This window comes from Fistularia commersonii, chromosome 5 (assembly GCF_037954325.1).
Source record: "Fistularia commersonii isolate RoL2024-O1a breed Wild chromosome 5, RoL_Fcom_v1.0, whole genome shotgun sequence".
NCBI lineage: Eukaryota > Metazoa > Chordata > Actinopteri > Syngnathiformes > Fistulariidae > Fistularia > Fistularia commersonii.
Window position 1 is genome coordinate 17,672,140 of NC_141288.1, and position 20,927 is coordinate 17,693,066.

General features: G+C 45.7%; 1 protein-coding gene across 7 annotated transcripts in view; it reads left to right on the forward strand.

Moving 5' to 3' along the window:
- The window catches only part of foxp2 (forkhead box P2), a 96,911-nt gene that overhangs the window by 65,981 nt on the left and 10,003 nt on the right, over positions 1 to 20,927 (forward strand). For all 7 annotated transcript variants that reach the window (XM_086147085.1, XM_086147082.1, XM_086147080.1 and 4 more), the window contains 8 exons: positions 1,047 to 1,184; positions 3,495 to 3,584; positions 5,941 to 6,121; positions 7,290 to 7,569; positions 9,422 to 9,526; positions 15,456 to 15,543; positions 17,277 to 17,360; positions 20,772 to 20,927. The exon at positions 20,772 to 20,927 is cut by the window's right edge and continues 55 nt beyond it. In XM_086147085.1, coding sequence (XP_086003211.1) covers positions 1,065 to 1,184; positions 3,495 to 3,584; positions 5,941 to 6,121; positions 7,290 to 7,569; positions 9,422 to 9,526; positions 15,456 to 15,543; positions 17,277 to 17,360; positions 20,772 to 20,927 — 1,104 coding nt within the window. In that variant the 5' untranslated portion in view covers positions 1,047 to 1,064. The remainder of the gene's footprint in view (positions 1 to 1,046; positions 1,185 to 3,494; positions 3,585 to 5,940; positions 6,122 to 7,289; positions 7,570 to 9,421; positions 9,527 to 15,455; positions 15,544 to 17,276; positions 17,361 to 20,771) is intronic.

The window sequence follows — 20,927 nt, forward strand, 5'->3', positions numbered from 1 at the left end:
TCCTGAAGTAACTGAAAGTATTGAAAGTGTACGGATAAAAAAAGAAAAAAAAATCCGACCTTTTCTGCACCGAGCTCCTGCGAAACAGTAACCTCTGTATGCTCTTGTACGTAAAACAAAAAGTAAAAAAAAAATTAAAATTAAAAACTAGCATTAACAGAGGCCCGAGGCTAGAGTCAACGGTAGGTGCAACCTTACCCAGGAACACGTTCAAAACCAAACGGTTAAAACGGCATCTGTGTCGGTAACAATGTGTTGGTTTTTAAGTCACGTGATCCCACGAGTCTGCCGGAATCTGTGCATATAATCGGAAAATGCAAATGCAATTTTTCCTTTCCTCTTGATCTTTTGCCCCAGAAGTTGTTGGCACTGCTGTCATTTTGGAAAAAAAAGTGAGGGGAAAACAAGATGTTTATCTCACCGACGGAAAAGACCCGATTTTCAAAATGGCTCACGGAAAGACCGATTTGGACATTTTTGAAAAACCGCTCCATCTAGTATTTTGACACGACAAACCTTCAACCTCCTAGTCGCAACCCTCCGCGTTGCACTTCTTGTGCCTGCCATGTGTCCACTTCATCAGGCTAGTTTTAATCAGCTTCAGAGTTGTGCATTTTCACGCTGTTTCACAATAGCGGCGCTGATAGGCGCACTGAAGTGGGAGAGTTCAAGGGTCCTGCTAATTAAAGTCTATGTCTATTTAAATCCCTTACTTTTCCCAACGGGGGTGAAGGCAGGAAAATAAGATGAGCAACACAAAAGCACGGCATCCGCCGAATCCGTCCTTCAGCGTCTCCTCTGGGCTGCAAACTTCACAGGGAACGGAGGCCTTCGCTCCCTACCTTGAAGGCACCCATTATCGCACCATCGCCATACTATAACCTGAGCAACACCTCTCCCTTTTAATTCATTCCTCCGCTCGTGTCAATCCGTGGGATCCCGAGACCGTTCCCACACCCTTCGCGGTGTTCTCTTCTCACCGCTCGCCCCCTCGTATTCGCCTCATACCTACTCAGCCGCGTCCCCGCTCCTCTCCTCCTGTCCAGGTTCCTGTGTCGGTGGCCATGATGAGTCCCCAGGTGATCACGCCGCAACAGATGCAGCAGATCCTCCAGCAGCAGGTGCTTTCCCCCCAGCAGCTACAGGCCCTCCTCCAGCAGCAGCAGGCTGTAATGCTGCAGCAGGTACACACACCCGACCACAGTCAACGCACGTATGGGAGACGCAAATACACATTGTCACGACTCGCCGTGTACGGGATGGGAATTTTCTAGCCGGACGTAACGCAGACCCGGGCATTTTACGGCTACATCCGGTCTTTTTTCCTTCTTTTTTTTTTAATTTATTTTTTTTACCCTTTTACACCTTTTTTAAGCTACTTTCTTTGAATACTTCAATCTGAAATATTTTCAATCCACATTGAAATCATTTTTTCCTTTTTTTTTAAATTTTGTATGGATGATGACATACAAATAATTTCAGTATTATTCTAAAGGTGAAATAAAATGCCAAAAAATGTAAACATTTAAATTTCAATGTACATTTTTTTACATGACACTAAGTTGGCCCTCACATAAAAATTTAATCAGAAATGCGGCCCGCCAGTCAAAAATAATTGCCCACCCCTGACATAATGGGTGCATCATTTCTTTTTTTACTGAAAAGTAGGCTTTCCAATGGCGTAGGGACAAACGAACAAACACAACGGGAAAACGAATACACGTCAAACTAAGTCGGAGTTGATCCAAGATGGCGGCGCATGCACACGCTGCGACTTGATCTTGTAGAAATGGTGTTTTTGTGATTTCTGTCCGGGGAACCGCTGCGTTTTTGTCCGTCTTCTTCTATCCTGTTCCTCTTAAGGCTGTCACTTTAAAAAACACTTGCACCTTTTTGGACTTCGCAATAACCTCGCTACCTTGCTTATTATTTTTGTACTTTTGCCCCACGGGTTTTAGAGAAACCTTTTTTTTTCTTTTTTATGCGTGAAACATTTGACAATAAAGTTGACTCCAAAGGCAAAATGCAACTCAGCAAGAAGTGAAAAAAATCAATAAAAAATACAGTAAGAAAGAGATACCTTTGTTTCAGATGTTTATATTTTCAATTTTTTTTTTTTTTTTTTTGAATAAATCACAATGTAATTCACCTTTTCTGTGGAGGGAAGGGAGGTGAGTCTTATGCCAAGTCAAAGTGAACTTTTCCGGCCCAATTAAAGTCCCGGCACACACCTATTTTGATACGTGTAACAAGAAGGACACAGATAAGAGAGATCAACTCAGCAGAGTGGCAGGTTTGACACTGAGCGCACTCGCCTCCCCTGCCAGAGTGTCACTGTTACCAGTCACTCGTGTCAACTCACCACAGCCACCCGTGTGTCCTTGACACGCTTACCGAGAGGAATCCGAAAATGACTTACTTGTTCATGTCACCTCTAATTAATTGTCTCTGGTGTGTCGCCAGTTCAATTCCCTGACTGGCACCCATCCGGGACGTAGTGAGTAGGGCAACGTTTTCTTGAACGCAGGAGGTTTAATGATGATAGGTAAAAGATGATGTAATATTAGGAGTCAGACGCATCAGATTTGAAATGTTTCCTCATTATAGAATCGATTCAATGAAGAAGAAGAAGTGTTCATGTTAAGGAGTGTAGGTTATTTCGATTTTTTTTTTTTTCCTATTCTGTATTTTTGTGCACGGATTGGATCTATTGCAGAATCTGTCTCTCTTAATATGAACAATACTGCGCTACAATAGAATATGGCAGTCTTTATCTTGCAAACTGCATCGTGTTTCGTTAAATCGGTCCATCATCGTGGTAAATAAGCATTGCTGATCCTAAATTAATGGGAAGCGCTTTACCTCGCCCGCCCTGGGGAACAACTTTAGGTTGTTAAAGAGGACTGGAGTGTGTTTGCACTCATGACATGGGTTCATTTTTGCTTGTAACAATGGTGTAGTTTAAATGAAGCGCAAAAAATCAATTCTAGATAGCAGAAAACTTCATGATCCATGTTCATCTCAGAGTTCACAGACTTCTCTATTGCACCATCTCTAATGCACCATAAAATTCTTCAGCCTAGCACTTAGTACACAGTTTGTGGACAAAGCAGTAGCATTGTTTATATTCAAGTTAACATACCTTTTCTCTCAATCACGGCCTCATTTAATACGATGAAATGTTGCTCCATACCAGTCAGTATCCCCATTAAAAACGGTATCATTTTGCAACGGTTTCCATATCGCTAGCATGTCAAGTATAGCTGGAGCTGAATTAGTGCATCACAGAGAAAATGTTACTTTATAAGGATCTCTTTCAAAACTTTTCATGTCTTGTAACTTTTACAAGATATAGTCATTATTTCATCTGTCATGATAATTATTGGAATTACATCTTTCAAGGAGAATTTACAAATCCACTTAACTTCTATGTATTTTTTTCACTTTTGCTTTTCTTTGTTTGTGTGTGTGTGTGTGGACATGTGTGCACACAGCAACATCTGCAGGAGTTTTATAAAAAACAACAGGAGCAGCTTCACCTACAGCTTCTCCAGCAGCAGCACCCTGGCAAGCAAGCTAAAGAGGTAGGTCCTCCACATACAGTATGTATATCTCACGAGATATAAGGAGGGACTGGCATCTGAATTTGCAGTTAATCATGACTAAATTGACAAAATGTAAAAAAAAAGGTACAAATTGAATTCATAAATAGTATATTACCAAAGATTTCACTGTGAATACACTGCAATTTAATGCTAAGACTCATCTATACCAATTCAGCGTTTGTGATTTTTCAGATAAATCTTGATTTGGTTCAAGATTTGAACTAAGATACCAATGAATTATTTAGAAATAAAGCAATAAAACCAGACTCGCCCATCCAGGGATTTGAAAGCGACCGTATTGATTGTTTAATAGTTCAATCCAGCATTTCAGATTCTGTTGACTGTTGATGTTTGGACAGATGTGAATGAAATGTTTCAGTTTGCCAATTGGACAACTCCTGCACACACACACACACACTCCCCCGGTGAGGTCACCTGGAAGCCTTAATGAAAAGTTTGAACGGCATTCACAAATAACTCACAGTAACACACACATACACACACACTCTCACTGATTTTATAACAAGAAAACCCGAGACAAAGGGTCGGACTCACTAATGAACAGTTTCTACAGATGTACGCGCACACACACACACACACACACAGACATGCTCCACCACTAAAGTTACAGTGTGCAGCGCTCATAAATCACTGTGACAGGAAGCCAGTCGACAGACACAACTCTGTCTCATTGTCTTTGGCAAGGAGAGCGGGGGAGATGAGCGTGACAGCCCCAGCTGCATTTGCGTAACTATGTTGGCACTGAAGCCTGAGAGGCCGGTCGCGGGCCTCAATCAGGCAGCGCCGTATGTGTGAAGTTAAGTTGATCAGAGAGAAGAAGACGTCTCATAAACACGCACAGGCGTTTTGTTTAGCTTTGTTTTTTTTTTTCCTTTTCTTTTCTCTCTCGCGCATCTCACCGACTCCTCGAGCAGCCCATTATGCCGCCCCAACAGGAAGCCGCGACTGACCTCCCGGCGGCTTTGTTTCTGTTTGGATTTGTGAATAGTTTTTTTTTCCGGGTCCCTGCAATCAAATATGGAATAGAAATTGCTCCCTTATTTCTCGAGAGGCAGGGTGAAGAGGTGGGGGACAAACCACCTCCCTGCATCACTCCATTATGCAGCCTGTTTTCCAGTGAGTGCATCACAAGTTTTAACTCCCCGCCGCCGCCGCCGCCACCCCGTTCGCCCTCCTCCAACTCATTTATGCTTTCCCAGGTCCACCATGATCCAAAGAGAGAGAAAACAAAAGTGTGTCAACAGAGAATTGAAGACGGTTGGGTACCGGCAAGAATGCCAAGATGCATGGAACCAACCAGTGTGATGCTATCCCATTTTATTGTGATAAAATATAAAGATTGCAATCGCACACAGACAAATACGTCTTTGTCTGTGACAATGAGAAGCGGTTGCTTCCTGAATACGCGGTGGACCAAAAGTTTTAAATGATAGTCATATAGTTGAAGCAATATTCGACATAAAGGTAGAACGTATGGTCAGGGAATGTAGATGTTGACTGAGGTAGAAAGTTACAGACAAATATACACCGACGGTGAATATCTTCACGAGTCTCTCGCGTTTTCCATGAAATGTAAACATATAGCGGGAAAAAGACATTCCCTCTTGATTCGTCTTTGCCGCAGTTCATGTCCGTGTTTTTATTTTTGTTTATCGTTGTTGTTTTCGGCACGTGACAAACGGCGCTCTCAGCTCGTCTGGGAGACAGACAGAGAGCGAGCGAGTGAGGGAGGTCACAATGCAGGTGTGTGTATCTAATTGTATCCATGCAGGCGCGTGCACACACACACACGCACAAACACACACACACACACACACACACACACACACACACACACACAAAACACCATTAATCTGTTATCCTCCCTGTTCCCTCTGGCAACGTAAGCACCATAAGTGAAGGCGAGACAATTAACTATCAGGGCCGGTGGGGGGATGCAGAATGGGGGATTATACCGGGGCTTAGCATCACGCACAATCACAAGCCACGTGGACGAGCAGACATGAGAGAATACGTATCAGCGGGGCTTTGTGTCTGTTTGAGAGTGCGAACGCACAGCGCGAGAGAAACAAAATAACACCGGGCTGCAGCCCCTCAAAGAGGGAGGGGTAACAACGCCAGCACAGCCAGACCAAGAGGTAGAAGAAGAGGCAGAGGTATATGTAAGGTCACGGTGAACGTGAGTGAGTGCAGACACTCCACACGCACTTACATATACTCACAGCCCAAACACAGCTACCTCTTCTCTCCCCTCTCCCTCTCGCTCAGTTGTTAATTCATCTGTAATTTTCCCTCCCTCTCCTTTTCTCTATAGCAACAGCAGCAGCAGCAGCAGCTGGCCGCCCAGCAGCTCGTCTTCCAGCAGCAGCTCCTGCAGATGCAGCAGCTCCAGCAGCAGCAGCACCTGCTCAACATGCAGCGGCAGGGCCTGCTCTCGTTGCCGGGGCCTGCTCCCGGCCAAGCCGCCCTGCCCGGACAAACGCTGCCTCCACCAGGTAAGAGGGGAAGTAGGAAGCGGGAGAGGGAGGAGGGCTGGACGCGCTGATCCGAGAGCATGTGATTTGCGGCGCTTACGGTCACATGCTTCCTGTGCTCCATGTGACGGTTTGTTGGACGATTGTTTGCCACTTTGCTTTCGCCCTCCCTCCCCTCCACCCCCCGACTGCATGTCGGGCGTTCTCCTTTCCCGCTGTCAAGATTTCTATCTCACATCTTCCGGCCCCGTCCGTCTGCCGAACTCCCCCCGTCCGTCCGTCTCGCCGAATCGCCTGTCTTTGTTTCTCTCATTGATATGCACCTGTGTCCCTCCGGTGTTATCTCCAAGTACGTCTAGCCGTGTCGCCTTCCTTGTCGTTCCGCGAGCCACTATTTTTCCCCCAACTCTCCACATGATCATTTTTTTTTTGGCTTTTAAAATCTTTTTTTTTTTTTTTTTTCCCCCGCCTCATATCTGATTATGGCACTCTTTGTCCGCCTCATCTCTCCCTCAGCTCTGCACCGGCTGTGTTTGCGCTGTTTTCAAATCCCCGTCCCCTGCTAGTTGTTGTTATTGTGGTCGTTGTTGTTGTTATTGTTTACCGCCGTCACCGTAAGCCGGGAGCACGAGAATAAAAATGAAGCAATTAGCAAGGAGTGTGAGAGATAAGAGGGAAGGGTCCATTTCCCCCCCCTCCTTGAAGCCAAGTAAACACCTATGTTTGTTGTTTACCACCAAAATGGCGGCGACAGAAAACAACAAGTAAGGAGACGTAAGAAGGAAATCAAAGTGACTCTTGCCTAATTAGTTGCCAAGCGGAGAAACAAGCAAGCCCGCAGAGCTTGCATATCTGGCTTGCAACATCACAAACAGTTACAGCATGTGAACAGTCATTTTTTGTTTTCTTTTTTAACAACTGCTCACCTCACTTGAGATTGAAAGAAACCACTTATTGAGACTTACTCATCATAGACTGAAATCACCGTTTTCACCTGTGGATGAAGTTGAGTTCAATTTTTGGAAGTTTGAGCATTCGGTTTGGCGGCGTCCTTATTCTCCGCGCATATTTTGAAGTCGAAATTTTCTGCCGGTCTCTCGCTCCCTCCCTACTTGTCGCGGCTCATCCCCGGAATCTCCTTTTGTTTCTGTTTCCTCCTCCCGCTCTTCCCCCCCGATGTTTTCTTCAGCCGGTTTGAGCCCCGCGGAGCTCCAGCAGTTATGGAAGGATGTGACCGGAGGCGGCGGTCACGGCATGGAAGACAACGGTATCAAACACAGCAGTGGCGGTGGCGGCGCTGCGGGGGGCGGCGGTGGTTTGGACCTCTCCACCAACAACTCTTCTTCAACTACCTCCTGCTCCAATCCCCCAAAAGCCTCGCCACCCATCTCTCACCATTCCATCGCCAACGGCCAGTCCCCGGCGCTCAACCACAGAAGAGAGCGGGAACGGGAACGGGAGAGAGAGAGGTAAAATAATTGAAACGTCACCCGAACTGTAGGAGGATACCGAAGATGAAAAGTGTAAATCGGGATATTTGTTACCTGTCACGCGTGCATAAAAACAACACGAGCGCAGCTTGTTGTCTTTTTGTGCCACAAAAGACGACGACTCAACTCCGTGTAGGAACACATTTGATCCTGTTTGGGTTGTTTGTCCTCCTTTTAAAATAGAAGCATCGTTTGCTACAGAGAAGCATGTCTTGTTTATTTGTTCAATAGTTTATTAGTGTCTTGGTAATATGCAAAAAAAACAAGAGCTCCTTCTCCCAAAGGACCGTATGTGCCATTGAAAGCACTTAGCTTGCACACAGATATCAAAAGGAAGGAGAAGAAGCCAGGCAGGCAGGCAGGCAGACACACACACACACACACACACACACACACACACACACACACACACAACAAACCTTTCTGGAAGGCAAGACAAGGTAACCTCCTTGTACATTAAGTATTTAGTGCTTTTCCTCAATTTTTCTCTTTTGAAAATTACCTTTCTAGCTTGCTTGTCATGTAAACAGAATACGTGATGCCTTGAGTGGCGTTTCCAGGGTGTTTATCCTTGTGATGGTGTGTTTTATAAATGCACCAAGCACCAAAACATTGACTGTTCACATATCTGCCCCATGCATTATTCAAAGGCTTTTCTTGGGTGATTATATATATATTATAATAAGGACTTGGCAGCGTGTGCGTCTGCATTGATGCTTGGTAGAGACTCACACTGGAGGTAGAAGTGCTGTGTAATTGGTTTAAAGTAGATGCTATCACTTCAGTACCACTAAAAGGAAGCTCAGGGAAAAAAAAAAGGATATGTTGGGCAGAAGACAGAGAGGTAAAGCAGAAATCAGAAGAGAAGGAAGAAGGGGAAAAACACTTTTTTCTGCCTCTGTCCCGGGGGTGTATGGTGTCTCATAATGAAGGAACAAGGAGTATTGTCAGGAGTAAGGCTTACTAACATGCCACAGATCGATGTGTGTGTGTGTGTGTGTGTTTGTGTGTGTGTGTGTGTGTGTCCCACAAATCACAGTGTGAGCCAAACCAACACTGACACACATGTATCTACATGGACCATTCACAGCAGTGCGCACGCATAAAGTCATTGACCACACACATACTGTACATGCACAGGCATAACCTAAAAACAGGCATTCGCACAAAAATACACGCCGTACACAACACACTCGCATTCATACACAGACAGGCACACTCAACAGTGCCAAGCCTAAAGGTTAAACTGTCATCTTTAATAGGATGTGCTGTCTAGGCAGGGTCATAACTTATTTGGGTGCCATTTGAAAAACGCCATAGCACCCCTGATCCCCTTGTCCTCAAAGAACATAAGTTACACACAGTATTAATCTTCTGATGAAAATTATATGGCTGTCTGGATTTTTAATGTTTACTTGAAAGCATCTAGCCCTCCTTCCCATAATAGCTTTACAAGATGGGGGCGTGGGGGCGGGGATGGGCTGCAACAGACAAGATTACCGCTCACTCCCAATACGCATGTTAGCCGGGAATATAACTCTCTTGCATTACTAAACAGTGTCTTGAAAATTCATGTATTTGCATTTTGTGTTTAGCGGTGACCGGCGTGCACGGCTTACCAGTATTTACCCCCCCCCCCCGCCCCGAAGTGTTGATTTTAAGGGGGTGGCGGTGTGTGTTTGTTGCTCGCCCCCCCCCCCCCCCCTTTGTTTTCTCTTTCACACACTGCCCTCACCTTGCTCCCCTCCCTTGTTCTTTTGTTTACCCTCCGGTCTGCTCATTAAGCCTCTGTTTATTGTCTATTTTTTTTTTCCCCCCATTTAAACTCTAGTTCACAACACGAAGAAAGTGGTGGGTCCCATCCCCTGTATGGTCATGGCGTGTGCAAGTGGCCGGGCTGCGAGAGCATTTGCGAGGACTTTGGACAGTTTTTGAAGTAAGAACGCGCTCTGTATGTTTTCCTGTTTGTGTGCGTCTGTGTTTGTGTGCATATTTGCGCCCGCGACCGACCGACATCTCACGTCATCGCGCGACACACCGCACAACGGCAACCTCGCTCCCCCGCGCGCGGAGAGTAGCGCGACAAAGAAAACATCACCGCACGCTCAAAGAGCGATTTCGAACTTCTCGACAGCAGGTTGACAGGGTTCAGCCGGGATTCAAACCCAATGAGATCCGTAACAAATCTCCCTCCCGGTGTGGAAGGGTCTGATAGGTTTGTGAAAAAGCGTCAAAAGCTAATGGCAACTCGCACGGCCGCACACTTACCTTCACAACAAAGGGCCTCCATTCACTGTTGTCATGGTGCGGGCGCCGGAGTGAATGAACTCTTCATGCTCCATCAACAATTTAGTTAATTAGCTCATTTGTAATTGGCCGTCTTTGTTGCCAGGATGTTAGTGGAGGGACATCAAAAGAAGAAGGTGTTTGCAGCGCTGCCGATTACAGGTTATCACATTGCCACTCACCGAGTCTCTCTCGGCCTTCCCTCTCTTTCACTATCACTCTTTCCCCGGCTTTCTGCTCTCACACAGAGAAGAAAGCTTCCATTTGAATATTCTAATTAGATTTGTAATTAACTGTGAAGTAATGATCTGGCAAGTTTGTTTTTTTTTTTTTTGTTGTGTTTTTTTTTTTTTTTTTTGTTGTTGTTGCAGTAGTCAACGTGAAGTTCGATTTCTTGGAATCGCGCAGCGTTCAGGCTTTTGCAGATTGATGCGTTTCTCTACAGCGCCGGCTGTGACGAATCGCAGGAACTTAATAAACGGAATCGTGCAAAGAACCCATCGGAAGCCGTCGCGTTCAAGTCGGGCTTTTTGGCAAATTTAAACCATCTCGTAAATTGAGAGCTTAAAGGGGCCATCTGTGAAATGAAACGGCCGCCGTAAACGGTGTTTATCGGCTTTCCGAAGAAACAGGCAGAACATTAAGTTGCATTTTCACACATTATCAGTTCAAAGAGCATCGGAGCCGAAGCTGACGACGCCGGATTTAAATGAATCAGAGGTGAATGTGTGTGTGACAACACCAGCCAGACAAGTGTGTTTGCTTATCCTCTGTGGAAAATGCACCGCATACGTGTCAGAGTCAATAACGGTTTCTATAGTGGCGCGTATCACATCCGCGCGCGTCGTCGAGAATAATATTACTCGGCGTGGTTTTGAAAAGCCAATTTACATCGGACTGGCTTCTTCACAACACGTGCTCAAGTCCAGGTGGAAGAGTTTTCCCTTTCGGTTTGGGAGCGGGTGTGTACGGGTGTGTGTGAGGAGACAAGATCGTATTGGATTATGAGTTTCTCAGATGTCTTGTCACATCACCTCAGTACTTACTGAACCGAGACGTCAACTGTGTGCTTTAAGGATCCTTCTGGCTTGCAAGCTCAGGAGGTCACGTAGGTGAGGGGAGAGGCAGCGGAAGGATACGTCAGGTTAAAAGGTGTGCCGGCGAGAAACTCGTAAAGCTGGAGGATGCAATGCGAAAGGATCCGCTGCTGTAAAGACAAACTGAGAGGGCAAGAAAGGCAGACAGAATGAAAACAGGTACATTTCTAGCTTAAAAGGAGGAGAACAGGTTGGCAGATGGTTTTTGGAAGAATAGTTGCCAAAGTGTCGGCTGCCACAAAACAGAGCGGCATCTGGGTTCAAATCCCCCCCCCCCGCCCCCCCAGCCCGTTTATCCCTGCAAGTCAGAGGCTGACGCCGTACCGTAACCCAGTCGGCACATGAAAACAGACGCCGACAAAGACGGCTGGCTCGTCATCAGAACAAAGATGGCTGCTCGGCGGCGTGCCTCGGAGCGGTGATTGTCGGTGTCAGAGGGAGCGCTTTTATGTTCCTAGAGATGCCAGTCGACGACACACACACGCACACACACTCACGAGCGCGGTTTAAACGGGAGGGTTACATAAAGAGGGTGTCAGATTTAGATGACAGTTTCGTTGTTGGTAGCAGGGTGTGGGTTATGCCTATCGGGGGGGTCAGGCAGTCATGCTGGCTTCCCGCTGCAGGAGCTCAGTTCAACGACGGTGACACGTTTAGTCGTCTATGTTTTGTTGCATGAAGAAACTTGTCAAGATCAGCATTTAATAGCTACTCAGTGTTCTTTTAAGTGTTCTCACCTGGAAAAGGTTGCTGCAAGGAGCCTGGCGTCTTGAATTAGCTCTCTGAAGTACAAAATGAAATTATATTATTGGAAATGCTCCTTGGGTGTTCTTGGCATGTGTGTGTGTGTGTGTGTGTGTGCGCATTCCAGAGAAACATTACATATTGATGTTTAGGCTATTTTGGGGGGGGGGGGGGGGGGGGGGGGGGGGGGGATTTAACATGTAATTGTTGCCAGAACACTGAGTCAAATGTGTTTGTGTGTTTGTGCGGACCACAACACATGTCCCCAAACGTGTACATGTGGCCAAATATCTCACCCTTTACACCCCCTTTAAATCAATATCCTCATATCTTAATGAGATGCTCTCCATCTATTCATAAACATGTAATTGCTTCCATACGCAGAGACACGCGCTTAACTCTCCCACTCTTTGTCGCCACGCCGCTCCCCTTATTACGAGCAGAAAGGCAGGCTCCATGTTAAAATGGCAAGCTCGGCCGCTAACCTGAACGTTGGTGTCTGTAACCCTCTACTAATTAAACCCACAAGGCAGCAACCGAGTGTCTCCTTCTTTCTATAATGTACGCTCACTCTTTTTCTCTCTCTGTCTGGCGCGTGCACACACACACACACACATACAGCGTGTGTGTGAAGGCAGTCAGGCAGGCCCCTGGCCCCTAGATAGCTGAGCTCCCCCTCTACCCTTCCACATGTCTGCTGCACTGTGACAAGACCTTTAAAACGGAGGGCATTACTTATGCATCACTACCGTGGGGAGAGAAATTGTATATGTGCTTGTTTGTGAGTAAATGCTTGCCTATGCATGGAATGAGGTGTGTGTGTGTGTGTGTGTGTGTGTGTGCATCCTGTTGGCCGGGTTCGCTCTATTTTGGTATATGTTTGTATGTCATGTCTAGACAGTTACGAGGTGTAACTTGCTGTTTTCTTCTGGGTCTTCCCAGCCCTTGATAATACACACAGACAATTAGCAACACTGTATCATCCATTTATGCCGGCCTGTGTAGATTTATTATTCGACCCTTAGCGGATGCTGATGGTCCATACATATTTATATACACAGCTGAGGGGAAGGCCTTAGAGATGCCTTGCATTCTTCTCTTTCAGAGAGGAAAGCTAGCCGGATCTAATAAATAAAAATTAACGGCGTCTGGAAAAACATGGTCTGTTTCTCATCTCTCCCTCGTCCTCTTTTTTTTTTTTTTTTTTTTTTCAGTAGGTTCTCTGTTGTTTGCTTTTATGTTTCAACCTTTACTATCTCGACATCTCCGTCTTCCAATCCGTCATTTGATATCGATGTTCAATCCCTGTGTTTTCAATCGAAGAAGTGTATCAGAAAGTACAAACGTCCTTCCCTAAGTTGTCCTTCGGTGCTGTTTTAAAAAAAACAAAGTAAATTGCTCTTCCCATAATCCTAATTACAGCAGCATTATTTTCGCTTTGATAAAAAACAGGTAATTGGATTGTAGGATTGCAAGCCGAGGGGAAGGTGTTACATCCTGCTTCAAATTGCGAACTTTGCTCACAGACATAGAACAACATCTTGCGATAAAGAGGTCCCGGTGGTAAAGCAGGTGGTGACATGTTTCTTCCACGTCCAGAATGACACCTAACCGAGCCCTGAAACTTTGTCGCTGTATTTTCGAGCGAGCAATTCGAGGACGCTCTGTTGTTTTGACAATATCAATGCAGGGAAAAAAAAAAAATCAAATGAATGTTTTTTTTTTCCCCTATTTCTTTTTTTGAAGCATTGATATTGCAGAGTGCCAAAAAATATATTTTTTCCTCTATCTTAGTCAATAAGGTTTTTTTTTTTTCCATTTATTTTCTGTCCAACCATCTTAGCTCGCCCCCCTTATCCTGTTCCCAGTCTTTTGACATTATTAATACACAGTAGGACATGCTGCCATTTGAATATTTCATGAATGCATGTAGTAATCTTTTCGTAATCATCTAACTGGCCAGTAAAAGATGTGCACAGGGAAATGAATGGCGAGCACGCCGTGGCCTCTTCGGCTGCACCTTCGCAACGGCCACAAACGGACGAATATTGACCAGAAATGATGCCGCTTGTCAACAAAGAGGCAAACTTAATAAAGATTTTTTTTTTTTCCACCCCCTCCCTTTTTGTAATGAGGTATCTTCAGGGACAGCGAGCAGCCCACTCTGCTTTTGAAGCAGCTGTAATTCATGACACACGCCATACATCAAGCGCATAAGATAGCATTATGGGCAGTGAAATGAAAAGGGTATTTGCAACATTAGTTCCCTCATCCTGCAAGGGACGTGATTAAATGATTAATGAAATGCCCCCTTTTTGCATGTGCATTCTGAAACAGCAATTAAGCACAGGGCTGGAGAAATCCACCGGTCCATCCTTCCCTTCTCAGCAGTCACCCCCCCCCCCCCCCCCCCTCGCTTCCCCTCGCCATCCCTCTTCCCACCCCTGCTTTTTTTTAATGCTCTCTCATTCTTGATTCATAATGAAACATTTCTCGAGCATTAGACCTGAAATGGCTACAAAAGCATAAGCAGAGAGGAGAGATGGAAAGGTTTTAAATGTGTTCGGCGTAATTGAAAGATACAGAGCTATTCTGATTACAAATGTCCCATTCAGTTTTTGATTGGCAGGCCAGAGGGGACGTCGGCACAATGAGACTTGTTTTGCACATTGCAGATAAACAAGTACTGAGGGCTTTACAATAAAATGAAAGAATACAGTACGTGCTGGGATTTATGCGCTGATCAGTTTTTGTGCCTGCTCATGATAATGTAACTGTGTATGTATGTATGTATGTATGTATGTGTGTGTGTGTGCCTAGATAGTGAACGCTAGATAGAGTGTGAGAGATTTTGTACCCCCTCTAATGTACTGGAGGCAGCAGTGTAAATGATCATTGAAGGGTCTGCAAGCTAACCTATAATTACTGGAGATAAAGTGGCAGCCCTGGCATTTCATAAGCATTCCTCCTCAAAGCTTGCTTTGTGAGTATGTCACCAATGATCATTCAGATAGAAGCTCATTAAACAGCATCACAACACTTTAGGATACCCGTTGCCCATATTTGTGCGTTGTGTTTTTGTGTACGTGTGTTTTACGGGGGGAAGGGGGGGGGGGGGTCTATCTTAATGGCAAAGCTCTTTTTTTCTTTGCTCCCTCCAGATGAAATCCAATCGAGACACACACACACACACACACACACACACACACACACACAAAAACCATTGACTGTTCCAGCTGTCTGGCCGCCTTTTTCTTTTAATGAGGCGAACACACCAGATACATTTAATATGTCTGCAGCTGGATAATGTACCTCCGGTTGAAGAGATGCCTTTGTGTGTCAAATGTTGCCGGTGTTAAATTGTGTGTATTGTTTTCAGTAAACGAAGGAGACAAAGCCGTTCTGCTGGGCTAGCTCCTTTTATTCTCGGTAGAAAGCGTCGCTGAGAGTGGCACTGAAGTTAGCCATCTAAACTGCCGCAGACCTATTGTCATGTTAAACATGGCACCGCACACCATCATGTTACTTCTAATTACCTCATTTCAGAGAGGAACAATTGTTCCTATAGATAATTGTCCCAATATGGAAATGCTGTCGTTAAAGCAAAACAGTGGCAAAGTTGATATTGCAATCACAAGAATAAATATTTTTTTTGCCGTCCCCCCCCGCCCGCCCTTCTGCTTTGACACGGCAGAATTTCTACCCGGCATTTTACATCTTCACCTTCTCCTTCTCCAGGCACCTAAACAACGAACATGCACTCGATGACAGGAGCACAGCCCAGTGTAGAGTCCAGATGCAGGTCGTACAGCAGCTGGAAATACAGGTGAGTTTTTTCCCCGTTTCCCGCTTCCAAGTCGAAACAGAAGTAGATTATGTTATCGCATTCGCCGCTCCGCATCAACCTTTCGAAAGTTTTTTTTTTTTTTTTCCCCCCCCTAAACAAGAATGAAGGAGGGAGAGGCCACAGCGCAGTCTGTTCGGTACTTTCAGACAAGCAAGACCTGCAGAATTTAACAAAGCCACTAAACAAAGGAATCCTCGGGCCTTACATCGAAAGCCATTATGGCTGTTTTAATTGAATTAAGCTTGTGCTTTATTTTCTCTGCTTACCCCCCCTCCTTTCTTTCCAATTAATAGCAAACGCATCCCTCCCAGTCTGCTGTGTTAATTAACTGCACTTTGCACCTGAAGAAAGCTCAAAAGGAGGGAACTATTTTCAGTAGGTGGAGCGTGACCTTATTAAGAAGTCATGCTGGCTAGATAATGAGAGCGCTGATTGAGCGACATTATTACTCAGCACCGCCGACAACTGCCTCTCCTCCTTAAGAAACAAATAATGTTTTAAACTAGGCTCGAACAAAGTGCCAGCTGGAAGTATTTAGTCTATCATTTGAAAGCGGGCCCACCCCGGCGCGGGGCTTCCTCTGACGGGCCGGAGACGAACGCTTCTTCTTATTGCGTAAAGTTAGCACTTTTACAAGTGATAATCACTCTTTGATACACGAGGACCGTGGCAGTAGACGGTACCGGAAGCAGTGCGGTAGCTTTTCTACCCCTCGCTCGTCCGTTTTCAGTCTGAATTAAAACCAGATGGAAACCAAGCGTTTCCTCCCGAACGCACTTATTTCCTGTTTGCGGCCCTTAGTCGTCGTCTGGGGGGTCCTTAAGGAAAATGCGTGAATAGAAAAGCCGTTTTAAAAAGAAAAAAAAAAAAAAAAAGCAAGAAACTGTTTTCATCTTTTATTTTTTTTTTTTTTATTGTTTTAATTATACTCAAGTGACTTTAGCGTATTTTTCCTTGGAAAAAAAAAAAAGCAAGCGGAGCTCAGTTTGACCAATTACAGCGGTGCACTTGTGTTGTCTGTCCTGTCTCCTTTTACACTCCTTCATTCCGTATTCCCTCCATCCCTCTCTTCCTTTTTCTTGCTCAAGAGCCATCACTAGTAATGAGGACCAGCTGAGTATGCGTGTGTGTGTGTGTGTGTGTGCGCACACACACATCCATGTATACTTTTGTCTTCCATATTGGTCGGTCTGTGTGTATATATTGAGGGCGCGCGTGACGGCTGAGCCTCGCACGCGGTCCGGTCCCTGTCACTCCCCGTGAAGTAGATTGATGATAGGCGATGGTCGGGGCCACTCGCCGGACCGGGGAGGCGGAGTTGCCTCGCACCCTGTTTGGGAGACCCCTTCACCTCTCGGCAGCTGTTGGCTGCACTCCATCCCCCTAACAGTGTCCACAGGACTTTGAGCAGGCACTCAGGACCGCCTAATTTATGGCCAAACTAGCTTGTTACTGTCAGTCTCCCTGACCTAAATTCCGCTATTGACAAAAAGATGAAATGCTATTTGTTTTTCCTGACCTGTGGCACGCCTTCCCTCACAAATTCTCCGTACACCACCGACGCACCTAATGTCTCTTTTTTTTTTTTTTTTTTCTTTTCCTCCGCGCTCCTCTCCTCATCCCTCTCGTCGTCCCCTCCGTCCCGCCGTCCTCCTCTCGTGTCCTCTCTAATTCATCCTAATTCACTCTCTTCTTCTTTCTCCCTTTCACAGCTTTCTAAAGAACGCGAGCGTCTTCAGGCAATGATGACCCACTTGCACATGCGGCCCTCGGAACCCAAGTCATCTCCCAAACCAGTGAGTGCATATTGCTCCCGCTACTGTAAACACACACACACACACACACACACACACACACAATGAACACGGTAACCACCCAACAATTGCGCCAGTGAGAGATAGCAGACGAGGAGGGAATTGGGTTTGTAATACATCGTAACTTGTGCTCCTTATCGGGTATTGTGCTCCGTTTAAGGACAATACTTTGGAAGTGTATTAGATGGCAAAGCACTGGAGTCCTCGGCTAAAATGCAGGGTCATTTCTTTGTGATAGCTATAATGGCCAAAACAACCTGTTGGCGGCTGATGGCTGTTGGCTCGCTGGCAGCCGGAGCACTCCAAAGTGGAATGAGAGAGTAGAAGACGTGTCATTTGAACAACAAACACCTGAGCATTGCGGCGGCTCGGCCGAGGTTTTCGCCGCGCACGCGCGCGCACGTACTGACACGCGCGGTCTCGCCACGATCAAAACAAAGTCTTGGAAGACGTCTGTGTCTTTGTGCGCTTTATATGTATCCCCATTTGTTTCGGGGCCGTAAGATTCCAAATGCATTTCTCCCAGCCGGAATTCGTCGCTAATATTGAGCTAACGCATTTAGCGAACATTATTTCCCCCAATTTTAGACGATGTTGAAGGATTTGAGAGCAAAACATTGTTAGCATGTTTCTGCTGCTTAGTAAGTGCCTGCTTTCAATAGAATAATTTTCCTCATCACCTCTCATCATAGAATGTAGATAATCACAAGATAGCATAATTATCCCATAATTCCATCAGAAATCAAACTCCCTTTTTATTATTCCATCTCTCTCTCTCTCTGTAGCTCTTTTTAATCTTCAGACTCCAGCAGCTTGGTTCCATCTCCTCCAATAAAGAATTTGCAGCCCATAATCCGTGCCTGAATATGAATGAATGATGCTAATGAAGTATTGCATTACATAAAGCACACATGAAAGAGCAGCTAATTGCATTTGATGGCGGGGGCAATTCAGACAGAATTTTTAAACCAACAGTTAAGTCCTCAGTTTTAAGGCTCCCCCTGTTTTGAGAGTACATAACATGAAAATTAAGTCCGGCGGTTCATCACGGATGTGTAGCCTCTCTTGGCGACGTGCGTCGGATTAACAGTCGCAGGCGGCGGCCGATGAAGGCATCCCAACTTTCGACCGCGCCCAAAATAGCGAAACGGCCCCCGCGGCGCGCGACCGAAAAAAAGTCAAACTTCCCGATCGTAAAAAATAAACAACAAATGCCGAGGCCGCGAGACACGACGTCGGTGCACCGTTTCCGGCGTGACCCCATTTATTCTCTCGATCACACTTCATTTAATACCACCTTTTGGCCACGTCATGGATGGATGAGAATCAAAGTCAGCAATGCTGCAAGTTGTGAATAATAAGATCTTCCTCTCGCCGCCGCCGCTGCCTCGCTCCCCAACCTCAAGTGTTTATTCTGATGAGTAACAGAGGACAAACTGCCCCCTAACTCACTTTATTCGACCATAATGAATTCTGTTGAACCGGGAATAAAATCGCACGGCCTCCTCAAACATATCAGGGGTTTTGTTGTGCCTTGTAACCGAAGAGGGTGCAAAAGATATCAGGCACTGGAATATCCGAGTAATGAATATACATGCCCATAAACATTCATGAACAAATGAAATAGTTTGCATATTTTGAGATGTTTTTGCCACACAGAAGCGGGATCTCCCTCGGAGGAAAATACAGTTGATATTTCACCGCTCAGGTTGAGTGTGCCAGGATGCGGGGAATGAGCATTCTTATGAGAGGCGCGACCCTCAGTCTCACTGTAGTGACCCCGCTTCTTGTAAATTACATGGAGATTTGCACATTACATACTTCCATGACTGCAAAGCGGACAGGAAAAATGAATTTGTGTTTGCTTTGTGGCGTCCAAGCGCGCGTATGTACATGTGTGTGTGTGTGTGTGTGTTAACAGGAAATTAGGAAAGAAATGACTTGAGGGTGAACATTTTGTATCTCTCTTTCTCTCTGTCAATATATAAAGAAGAGTATGTGACGTATGCCACCTTCCCATTACCAGTCATGACAGCAAAGTGGGCATAGAATGAGTATTTCAAATTTGACCTTATATCCTATCTATCGACACGTCACAAATAACCATCGACCTCCTCCATCCCCCCCTCTCATCTCTCAAGTCCGATTTAATTCAGGCCCCCGCAACCGATACTTCCCACTTGTAGACGCACAATTAATGCAATTTGGTTTGAATATGTAAGGATGTCATTACCATTCCAACCAAATTAGCACGGAGACTAAAAGGTCACTTCAGAATTTTCCATTCACTTAGTGGCGCTCACATGAGATTTGGGAGGCCGATGCAAAAAAAAAAAAAAATTAAGAGCCGGACAATTAGTGAGTTAAGGAGTGTGTGTACAGTCACCGGGATCTCCGCGTGTTTTGACATTGAAGCTTGTTTTAACTTCTCTAAACTTTGTCACTTCCAAGTGGCGATAGATCTAAATGTACCGTACCTGTATTTTTCTTCACGAAAGTCCACCCGGCTTGGCGGTCACACCCCTTCCGGCAAACTACGCCTTTTTTTTTTTAAGAAAATAGTGATCAATTCCAATGCACGCACACACACACACACACACGAACCCAATTAAGTCACACACTTCGGCAGTTATCAGCTGACTGATAGAGCCCGCTAATCAGTCAGACACAAATTAAAGCTTATTCTGTCAACAAGTTTGTCCTTTCTAGGAAGCCACCCGGCATCGCCCGGAATTTATCAGGTATTCGACGTCTCGCTCGCCGCGTGTTGTTTTATACCCAGCAGATAAAAGATGTGAGGCTTTTACAAGGTGTTGATATCAATTGAAGAGGCAACCACGAATGGAGAGTACTTATACTGACGTATGTCAGTCAAATGTGGAAAAAAACAAATCCATTTGGTTCTCGTGTGATCGAACAAGACAGCCTTCAAACGTGAGAAGTGACATTTTTAAATATGTGCGAGCACATCCAGGTTGCCCCCGACTCAGCTGCGGATCAAACGCGGCAAACCGTTCGCGTTCTATGTCGGCTTCGGGTAGCCCGGCGTCGGCGGCAAACCAGAGCCGCTTACAAATGGAAGGAAGGGGAAGGGAGGCGGTGATAAATAGAGAGATAAAGAGAGATGGGGCAGGGATAACACGGAGGCTGATCAGTTGATAATCTTGAACAGCGTGCTCTAATTGGAATTCTTATGATACAATTTGGTGGTTGTAATTAGCGGAGATGGGCCGGCTCCTTTCGGCGAGCCTTGTTAGTGGAAACACAGCTGTGTCGGGGAAGAGAGGGCCGACCCCCTCTCCGCCACGGAAACCGCGAAATATTTCTTCTCTCCCTCTGCACGCCGTGGTTTCTCCTTTGACCGCCCGCCCACCTGTGTTTTTGTTTTCCCAGCTGAACTTGGTGTCGAGCGTCACCATGTCCAAGAACTTGCCCTCCGCGTCGCCCCCCAACTTACCTCAGACGCCGACCACACCCACGGCTCCCATCACGCCCATGGCCGCCATGCCGCAGGTGCCGTCAGTACTGGGCGGAGCAAACGTGCCCAGC